Raw genomic sequence first — 10,689 nt, forward strand, 5'->3', positions numbered from 1 at the left:
ACATAACATTATATAACATTTATCGCGAAAATTCTTATCTATTAAACCCAACGATACTAATCTATGTTTATTTAATTAATGTACGTAATAAATTGAACAAATATTGTATGAATAAACATACTCGCCTTCCTACATGCAACCCATTGTACTTTTGTGTGCAAGTGTTGTTCTTCTTTTAGCCGCCATACGTCACCACAGGTGCTGTTTGATAATTGAAATTGAAAGTATGAACATTGTAACTTCGATTCGATATCGTATGTTGAGTGCAATCGGTACGTATATAAATACGTACATTGATGTCGAATTTTATACAGAAAAATGCTTCGATTTTTTTCAGCCGCCAAGTATCGTCACTCCAACATCATTCAATAATCACGATTGGAAACTTAAAAATACTGCTTCGTTATTGTATAAATTAATAGGTATGATAAAATTAAAAAAATTTTTTTTCACAAGAATTGACAACAATTATTTTTCCGAAGACATTTTATACAATAATTGCTACCAATATTTTTAACTTAATCATTTATTATAGGAACAATATAATACTATTCATGTATAAAATCACGTTTGAATTGAACGCAACATCCTCAATACCTTAAAACGTTTTTATTTGCGTTGAATTATTTGGTTCTGTATCACATTTAGGAAGTATGAAAAGATCAGTTTTCGCTGGCCCTGGTATTTTGTACATGATCGTTGTAGAAATAACAAGAATAGTGTTTAAGTATTGAAATCAAAGTGATTCTTTATTAATCTTCCGATGAGATGAAGCGCTCGGAATGTTCTGTTCGGTTTAAGCCTCTGTCGCAATAAATAATATGTAAGAATCTTCAACAGAACGAGAATAACTATCAAGGCGACGACATCCACCCAGAAGACCACGTTTTCCATTTCTGAAATTGAAATTTATCGTGTGCCAACAAGAGTGTTACTTCTTCAACAGTAATCTTGTCCGAAAAATGTAATTATTTAGAAAAATACCTACGCATTGTTAGCAAAATTTGTCGTGGTGCTCTGAACTCGCAGAATATTTCCTCGGGAGGGCAGTATAAATTCTCTCTGTTGAAACCGTACAAGGCAGTCACGAGACCTTCCAGGCCGTATCGAATGTAGCTTAGATACATTATCAATTTACGATAAACGGGTAGTGTTTGTGTTTCCCCTAAACCTTGCACCGCTAGCAACATTAAGGGGACGCTGATTGCGGGACCAACAAACGTACCGTTCTGAAAAATGAATTTACACAGATCCTTTTTGTCCTGAATTCTTCGATAGTAAAATTCAAATAAAACTTACCACGATGTTCAAAGTGCTGGCAATGGCCAAAGCCATGCTCTCCGCTATAAACATGCATATAAAGCAAACACCAAAGAACATTGCACACCTGAAGAGCTCTAAAGGTTGTCCCGTGATTATGTACACCATCGATAGGTAGATCGTTGACACCAATACCTACGAATTAAACGAAACGTTAATGATTAAGTTGGATGACGTAAATCATTAAGAAATTTGCTATCGTCCGACCTGTACGGGTATGTTCATTACGGTGAAGGCACAATAATAGGGACTCAGTTTGTACCACATGTTGAAATATTCTCGTTTAACCAGTTGCACTTCCGAGGGAACTGAAATGTTGCGATTAATTGAAGTACAAAAAAGAATACCGATTGAGTCAACGGAATAAACAATATCGAAAAAAACGACGACCGAATCATTGAACCGGAATCATTTAATTCTGCAAAAAGCAACTCTCCGCGCGTATTATATAACTCAAATGAAATACAAAACGCTTTATAATCCGTTAAATGTTTATCGACTAATTAAAATAATTTTCTTGTACCAGTTCGTACTTCCTCGCATTAATTACTGTTTTCTTACAGTGTAGCAAGACCGGAAGCATGGGCACGTAGAGGAACAAGATCAAGCAGGCGAAGCAAAAGCCAAAGTTGAACAAAGTCTTCGATCCGTCGTTACCAACGTTTAAGAACAATGCTCCTATGATGAAACCGAGGAATACGTGTAGACCTATTTTCAGATACATATAATTCTGTGAAACAACAAGTAATTCCGTTAAGTCAGCTCGCGAAAGACTTGCGCGTTCAAAGTTAGGCGTTGTTGTTACCGTACTTTATTTCTCCACAGTTGTAACGTCATTCTCCTTGAGAGAATGACAAATTGATCGCACCAGGAGAGCCTTGGCATCTCTTTTGGCAGCTGAAATTCGCGCTGCGTTGGTCGACAAATTGGAACAATTGGCAGCTCCGTGTCCACCAAGTTTATCATTCGGCTGGTCCATTCCGTACCGTAATCGCCCGCGGACACTTCTATCACTGAAACGATTATTCAAATGAACAACCACGTTCATAGAAATTGGTCGGCTGACTGACGTATCGTTCTATAGAATTTCAGCTCGATTTAATTTACCAAAATCAGCAGGATTGTAATGTTTTGGGCACTCGATGCCAACTTGTCGAAGAAACGGGACCAGATTGTCCACCGTGCTCCTGTAAATGCATTGGCCACCAGCTACCACGTACGTGTGATCGAACTTTGAGAAAATACTCGCGCTCGGTGTATGAAGGGAGCATATCACGGTTCTTCCTAGTCGCGCCAAGCGTACGAGTAGGTCGATACATTGCGCGGCTGATATTTCGTCCAAGCCTCTAGAACAGTTTCCGTGATCAGTAACAGAAATCACTCAAGGTTGCATCGTAAATGCACAGATCTGCTTAAGGGATTTTTATTGCGTTTCCGCTACCAAATAAAGCACTCACGAGGTCGGTTCGTCGAGAAATATAACAGCAGGATTGTTCACGAGTTCCAGAGCGATCGAGAGCCTTTTTTTCTCGCCGCCTGATAGACGTTCGGTGATCGTGTCCTTCGCACGTTTTAGTCGCAGAATTTCTAGGACATCTTCTATCTGAAATGTAGACGGCAATTAGTTGAATTATCTTGAAAAAGGTTCATGGACGGTCGATGGGAGTATGCCGAATACGTTTCCCTCCCTTGTTTACGGTCGCCAGCGTCCCATGGCACGCGTCGAGAATACGAAGAAAGACACGCGATGCAATTTGAGTATTCGTGTTCTTCCAAGAACACGGTTCATGCGTTGCACCCAACAGCGTTCCTAAACGAACGATCTTATCCTAACTTTTCTCGAAAGTTTCGCGCAAACACGGTAAGGGGTAGTGGCACACCTAGAGGGAGGAGGGTAGCTCGAATTTCTATAAAAATATATTTAATCTAAGTACACCCATTACATAGGCGAGTACACCTATACCTTAGCTTTATTTGCTATCTATAAAAATCGAAATCTGTTATTCGAATGAGATAAAGGTGTCCTCACAGCAGTGAGCTTCTCTTCCCGCGAAGTTTTGCCAAGTTTTAGGTCCACGGCGAATTGCAACGCCTCGAACACCGTGAGCATCGGTTGAAGGAGATCTTTCTGCATGATGTAGCATGATAATTTTCTCAAACGTTTCGCCTCTCGTGTCTGCCCGTTGATACTTATGTGCCCAGTGACGCCTGTCGATCTGAAAACAATCTGTTTGTGAATTTCGTATCGTGGGTGAGTCGCCTAGCGGCTGAACAAGTAGTCTATCGATCGTCTCGATGTTGGGATTCGTGTTAACTCTGACTTAGGTGGAGCTTCCGCCTACTTGGACGTGGGACGCGAGGTCATTGATCTTTGACTCGACTGACGCGTGCTTTGGGGGAAAAAGTGGTGCGGCACGATGAATGATTCCACGAATCAAACACTGACTTGAGAAGATCGAGAAGCATCGATTGGTGGATTTAAGATAATTTGATTGGAACGCTTACTTGTATCCTGCTAGGATATTCAATAAGGAGGATTTTCCAGCACCAGACGGGCCCAGAATCGCTGTCAGTTCGCCAGATTTAAATTGTCCAGAAACTCCGCTTAAAATTACCTTCTTGCCTGTGACACAGGAAAACAAACAAATTTATTACGCCGCGAAACGAAATAATATACGTCGGTCCAGCTGGAAAAACACAAAGTGCGCGTCATCGTTCCGTAAAACGAACGAAAATTTTGCGCGTTAGATGAAATTTTAGTAAGCAACTTCTGTTCGTTGTAGACTTAAAAATATTCCAAAGGAAATACGCCGTACTGACTGCGTCACAGGTAACTAAATATTATGCGGGTTACCGAATGATATTGAGACCTTTTCACATGATAATCGTATCGTTTACATAACTAAATATTTAACATGGTTCCTTAGCGTATTATAGTCAAATGTGACTCTGGAGAACGTTTTTGTTAATCTCTGAATGTCGGCACCGTTATCGATCGCATCGAACCACGTTAGTTATATTTCATTGCTACGAGAAGAGTGGCATTGACCCTTGTATGCAAATGATGCGGCGAATTAATCCAGTCACTTTCGACTGAGATTCGCGGGACAAGACTTTTATCAATCAAATCTTCTGCATACAATTTTATCTCGTCGTTATAAATATCGTACAAAAGGACCCATAAAAATTTCAAAAGCAAATCATTGGATTCTATCCACATTTTTTCCTCTATCTGCTTTTGTTCACAGTACTATTTTTTGTAACAATGTAGCATGTTGTATTTGAGAGAATGTACATAGTAATTGTTGTCTAAATTGTACCCGACTCTGAGACACAATCGTACAATTCCGATTGTATTTTTTATCGAAAAAAGAACGTCTTCGACATTCCTTCCTAGAAGATCTATCGAAGAATCATTTGGTAAATGATCGATGGACATTTGCGTGGCGTGTACCGTGTGAATCCGGCTCGTAACTAATCAACGACGTTTTTAACTCCGTCTACCTGTTGATTCATTGCGGGATACATGTGCACCTGCAACGTATGGACGGGAAAAATAAACACCGTGTGCATCGAATGATTTACCATGATGAGTACTTAGTTCGATTGTTTACATCACAAACTTATAGCAACATCAATTTTCCTCGAATGTATCCTTGGAAACAAAGGAACAATAGCTGGTTTTTTAATCAGCATTGGTACACCTACACCGACAGGATGCTGTAAAAGTTGAAATATAACTACCGACGCGCGTAGCAGTTCCATTCTAGTCTACTTTCATTCCTCCCCCACTTGAAGAATCGCTGTTTCTGACGGAGTGTGTATAAAGCACGTTTCCTGTGCGCTGGAAAACACCTACATTGACGAGAAAAAGTGTAAACACGCGACGCTGATCACGCGATGAAGCGGTAATAGTGAAAATTATTGGGTACTGGATAATAAAAGATTAATATAAGATGAATATAATATTTCTTTTTTTAATTTTCCATTAAAGTGACCCATTTTTATGATTTTCTACTGTTTTAATAAGCCACGTATCTAGGAAAAAAGCCTTAAATACGACTATTTAAGTTGAATAAACGATAAATAAGAGTAAAACAGTTCGTAATTGTGTTTCACGCGTCGTTACGAATGAAAATAAGACGTTACGTTATGCATAATATATTCATCCTGTAACTTTAATTGTTTCTCTTTTATTATTTAGCTCTAACCGTTTATGGGATTATCGCTTCGTTGCGAGATTAGTCGCGTGTACACAGTTTTTTTCCGTCATTATAACTATCGCCAATGATGTATAGCGTGAAACAAGATAGAAACATTCGCTCGAGCGTCTTCCAAGTACTAGTCATCTGCGAGGAGAAAGGTTGAAGGCACTGCAGGGGCATAGAAAGCGAAACACCGAGAAATTGTAACGGGCTCTGAGTGATTACGGTCGTGGCACTATTAGAACTGCAGAGCTTTTACGAGATTTCGCGGAAACCTATCGTGAATCGTGAGATTCGCCATTTTTTCCCAGAGACGAGGATGTGGTATCCTGAAGCACAGCCCGTTATGGAAGTAGCCTTATCGAGTTATCACAAACATTGTGCAAAATATCTCACGACATAATTTTATTATCTATGTTCAAATTTCATTGCCTCTACGTGTGATAATCTAGGCATGTATTAATATACAGCATTGTTTTCTTAGTATGTCTTAGTATGTTTTCTTAGTATGTATTAAACTCTAATTAAAGTGTTTTGTTAATTGTTCCGATTTAACGAGTAGTTATTAGTCAACGCGTAACGTGACGTCGAAACTTTCTGCGTGTATATTCGTATTTACTTTATTATTATTGACAGATTTTAAGGATCGTCTGAAAAGTGGCTGAAAACACTCGAGGTCTGAGAAGCAGATAACAGCGTTTTCACAATTTCTTTTAATCGTTCACGTTTTCGTGGTTAAAACTTTCCCTTTTATCCTCCAATTTGTTTCCAAGGTATTACGCTGTTTTATATTCGAATGATAACCGGCGCAAATAACTCAACAGATTTTATATTACTAGTGAGTTGTCTTATTTTCGATGCACCAACACGATTTTCTTCCGAACCAAACCTCAACCTCAACCAAACACGTACTTTGGTTGAGCAACAGAGCGAGAGCTGACTCGAAAGCAAAAACAATTGTTTTCGTGATTTTAGATTAAAGTGTCGTACCCGATTACCGTCTATAATTCTTCGACTCCGTTTAAATAAAAATATAGTTTCAAACACCTCGGTGGCACAGTTATTTAATAATATATATATACCCTTACAACACCCTTATATTTCTAATGATTATGCCGAAAGTAATCTTACTTTATAACGCGTAGATAGTATCCTGACACACTTCGTTAACATATCGGGAAGTTTTCAATTTACATGAGATTAGTTGATCTTGTTTTTCCTTCGAATGTTGCAGTAATCTTGCCTTGAACGAATTAGATAAACGGATTAATCATAGTCTACAATCGTTGAAGTCGCTCACCCCTTTGTTCTTTTCAAAGAACAAATAAATTAATGGACACGACAAATATTATCAAGTCGCGTTATTCTTTGTTGTATTAAAGTAAAATGTCATATTCGCGTTGTATTCCATTTGGTTTGCAAATTATTGCGATACGTATTTTTATACGGATAAGATCTAGATACACACATCGGAAACGAGCGTACGCAGAATCATCGATAAATCAACCCTTTAATTACTATACATTGTAAAATGCAAATTACTGTTGGCACAAGGAATGCGTGAAGAAAAGCCAGATTCTCGTTCTGCGGTCGAATATTGCGATTGTATTTGAAGGGCAGAGAATAATTTACACTCCGCGATTAAGTTACTAAACTACATTAAACTGACATTATAGACGGAAAGTAACGAGACTGCTTCGTTAATCGAACTATGCATACAATGCGTGCTTGCGTCAAACGAGATACGGATTAACACATTTGACGCGTGAATTTATGATGTGAAAATGCATTAGTCGAAATTCGATCAGTCACTTCTTATCGCTTCTCGGTGAATTAAACTGTGGATGTTATTGGTTGAATATTAAAATACAAATATTCTCCGAGTAACTAACATTAGTCTTCGGTAAATTATCATACCTTTTCTACCGTAAGGTATCGTATAGGTCAAATCATTAAATTCGATGTCGATCGGTGCCATTCTTTTGAAGTGCGACAGTGACACCGTAGCCTTCGTGGACATGAGTTTTGAGTTCTCGTAGATTCCATCGTTGGTATCCGCTGCGTTGAACTCCGAACTCAACGACATGGTTGATCTCTCGTTTCAAAGAATTTATTTATAACCGTCTCGCTGGACCCATTAAGTTGCTTTTCTCTGGCTTCCTCCAATTTATTCCACTGAAATCCCCAGAAAAATGATCAGCGACGGAATTATATATTTAAATATAATTCTGTTAAATCTTTCGTCTTCGTACAGAAAATATCTCTTATCTTAACAGCATCACCCAGATTCGTGTCTGTTCGAAGCTTGTTTCGCAGCGCGCTGATTACGAATTAATTAAACTAAGGTGCACAGTTGTTCGTACAATTTAATTTCGATCGACTGACAGTCCGTAACTCAGGAAGCTAACGAGTAAACACGATTGCATAAATTATCAGGATCACCGATCAAGTTAATCGAATGATCTACCAAGTATGTCACGAACCTCAAATCATGATTTACCGATTAAAGTGCCGGAAATAAACGTTTTTCTGTCTGATAAGAGTCAACGCCGACCGATCGTTCGCGATGCAAAAGAACGATCGAAAGCTCAGCACACGACAGCTCGCGATGGAAGACTGGCGTTGAAGTTACTTTGTCCTGCCTTCCTATTTTCAACGATATCGTATACACGCGCGCACACGGTTCCGTTTGCCGCTTACGCATATTTTACAACAGCTCACGATAAAAATGACACACAAAGATGATACCAGGAACCGTGATAGTGTCATTGCAACAATTATTTTTATGTACGATACTTTTTATATACATGAACCTGACGTGATTTTAATGCCACGAGTCGGACGACTTAATTTTTTATGTGTTTGTTGGACATCTGCAAATGGAATCTCGGATAAGAAGACATAGTCATCGGCGTTATATATCTTCGAAGGGCTTTGAATTTCATTCTACCAATCAAAGCAAAAGAAAATCCGACGTACCCATGAAAGTAAAATTAAAATTCTCATTTCTTGCATCGATATTCTATTCAGTACACTGTATTATCCGAATTCATTTAATCTATTAACGATAAATGGTTGAACACCACTGATCTAAAGTGAATCGCATGCAAAGTTTATACGTGCACGGATAAATAGATCGAATAAGTATGCATCACCGTAACCAACCGAGTTGGTGAAACGAGGCATTGCTATCGAGACGGTTTCATCGATTAGTCGCGTTATACCAACTTCCGCGCAAAACGACGATAAAATCTCGCGATATCCCAATGCACACGTCCAACGTATCCTCTCGGCTCTGGCGAGTCATTGATGCAGTGGTTCTTAATCTTTTTTAGGACCTCGACACAGTTCTTAATTACGATAAATTGTAGTAATAATTTTAAAAATTGCAAAAAATCGACAATTCTCGAGAATCAAATACGTGGATCTTACAGATTGAAAAATGTCATGAAATAGGAAAACAAGATTGTTCTCTCGTTATCAGGATGACTGTCCAATCGAATAAATGTCATGGACAAATGTCAGACGGTAGATTCATTCGCTATCTACTATTCGAATAAAGTTTTGCCCACCTCTGGTCGCGACGTGATAGTTAAGGATCACTGCATTATTATGGCGATATTCCCGCACGGTTCATACCACCGAAAGACTAATTGTCTCTATTGTACGTCAATGGGCACTGAAATCAACGCCAATCGAAGGAACGATGCATCTCGCGTGGAGATACCGTTCACGTCTTAAGATAGAAACTCGTACAGCTGTAGAAATTTGTTCTATTCTTAGGTCAAACACGTGGTGTCATTTATCTATAAATGCACAAACGTACACGCACATACACACACGCGCATCACATTCCCGTCGTCGCAAACCTCGTTAATGACCGTTGCAATTACGACGCGTTAAGGTCTTCTGTCATTAAATTTGGTATACAGCAAAGAGCAGAAATTCCAATCGGTCAAAGCAAGACTCGCGCTCGACGAGCTACAGTAGCGGACTGACTACTCCGATTTTACTTCGCCCTAACATGCCCAGCCGTATCTACGCGTGTGTATGTCCGCTTTATAAAATGTACACGCATGCTCCGAGCTCCGAAATGCGCAGGGATGTTTTTCCAGGATTCCCTTTTGAACGACTCGTCCGCCGAATGAATCAGACATTCTACGCAATCCATTGTCCCGAGCAGTGACTCGCTATCTTATAGCCAAAGAAAAGATCTCCCTAGGGCTCTCATGAAAGCCACCTACTAAGTATTTCAAGAACCTATTCTTGATACGCGTGCATGACGAATGAATAACCCGAAACTATCTTCTTAAAATCTCGAACCAACAAAAGTCTTTTTATTCGATTCAACAATTATTCGGACGAGCCTTTATATATTCGACGCGACACCGTGTCGTTTTACAATTCAATAGCAATTTTTAAATAATGACATTCAAATGTTTAAGAAATGTTCGAATATTAAATTCTACGAACACTCGCCGATCCATTTTGAACACTATACTCTCGCGAACCGGTTGTTAACGTCGCGTGCGAACTTCTTTTATTTAATTTCCATTCATAGTCTTCTAGCTTTACTTTCCACTAACTTTCCAGTACAGGTGACCGTGAAACTGAGAATTAGTACAAACGTCTTCGCGCAGTAGAAAATGAATACAAGAATTATATTGAATTTACAGAAAACACGTCTTAGACAGTTTAAATTAAACACATAACATAACAAAATGTTGTGAAAACTACCACAAACTTGGAAAGCAACATTTTTATCTAAACGGGTATTCAGCTTATTTGTAGTTGAAGCGAATGTAGGAATAACACGAGCGTGTCATAAAATAAATAGTTGACGGCGTACACGTTTCCCCTATCAAATTTCATAGCCTAGACAACATTGTGCTTTCCCGTTTCTTTAACTCGGAAGAGAAGAAAATACTCCAGCAGAAATTATACGACCGTCACTGTCATAGAATACGGGTACATTGAACTTTCCTAGTAGACGATGAAAAAGCATGCACAACAAGTCGCGTTTCTGCGTCGCCGTTAAGTTCCAAATGCATTGTCCATATATTTTAATAGAATGTAATATTTCAGTCGCAAAAAAATGTACAGTTGATGTACATGTTGAGATATAGCATGGATTTCTGAGCCCATATGGTTGATAAATGGTTGT

At 38.9% G+C, this 10,689-nt stretch overlaps 1 protein-coding gene across 4 annotated transcripts; it reads right to left on the reverse strand.

Annotated features, from left to right (window-relative positions):
• Positions 1-594: 594 nt before the first annotated feature.
• LOC128877389 (ATP-binding cassette sub-family G member 1-like) lies at positions 595-9,385 on the reverse strand. Of its 4 annotated transcripts, none has more exons than XM_054124662.1 (12): positions 9,098-9,385; positions 7,443-7,700; positions 3,826-3,943; positions 3,350-3,536; positions 2,778-2,923; positions 2,428-2,666; positions 2,131-2,333; positions 1,882-2,050; positions 1,528-1,628; positions 1,300-1,455; positions 989-1,229; positions 595-896 (listed from the first exon to the last, which is right to left on the reverse strand). In XM_054124662.1, exons 2-12 carry the CDS (start codon positions 7,609-7,611, stop codon positions 724-726), a joined length of 1,902 nt encoding a protein of 633 aa, XP_053980637.1. In that variant the 5' UTR covers positions 7,612-7,700; positions 9,098-9,385; the 3' UTR covers positions 595-723. The 4 variants fall into 4 exon arrangements, with proteins under 4 accessions (XP_053980637.1, XP_053980638.1, XP_053980636.1 ...); XM_054124663.1 differs by lacking the exon at positions 9,098-9,385 and adding an exon at positions 8,009-8,406; XM_054124661.1 differs by lacking the exon at positions 9,098-9,385 and adding an exon at positions 7,778-8,406.
• Between the last annotated feature and the right edge of the window lie 1,304 nt (positions 9,386-10,689).

Source organism: Hylaeus volcanicus, chromosome 5, assembly GCF_026283585.1.
Source record: "Hylaeus volcanicus isolate JK05 chromosome 5, UHH_iyHylVolc1.0_haploid, whole genome shotgun sequence".
NCBI lineage: Eukaryota > Metazoa > Arthropoda > Insecta > Hymenoptera > Colletidae > Hylaeus > Hylaeus volcanicus.

Excerpts from the sequence above, each read along its gene's own strand:
- LOC128877389 (XM_054124662.1), bottom strand. The coding sequence starts at position 7,611 with ATGTCGTTGAGTTCGGAGTTCAACGCAGCGGATACCAACGATGGAATC. Across the intron at positions 3,944-7,442 it reads GATACCTTACGGTAGAAAAG|GCAAGAAGGTAATTTTAAGC; the intron begins GTATGATAATTT and ends CCTGTGTCACAG. Across the intron at positions 2,667-2,777 it reads TTTCTCGACGAACCGACCTC|AGGCTTGGACGAAATATCAG; the intron begins GTGAGTGCTTTA and ends AAACTGTTCTAG.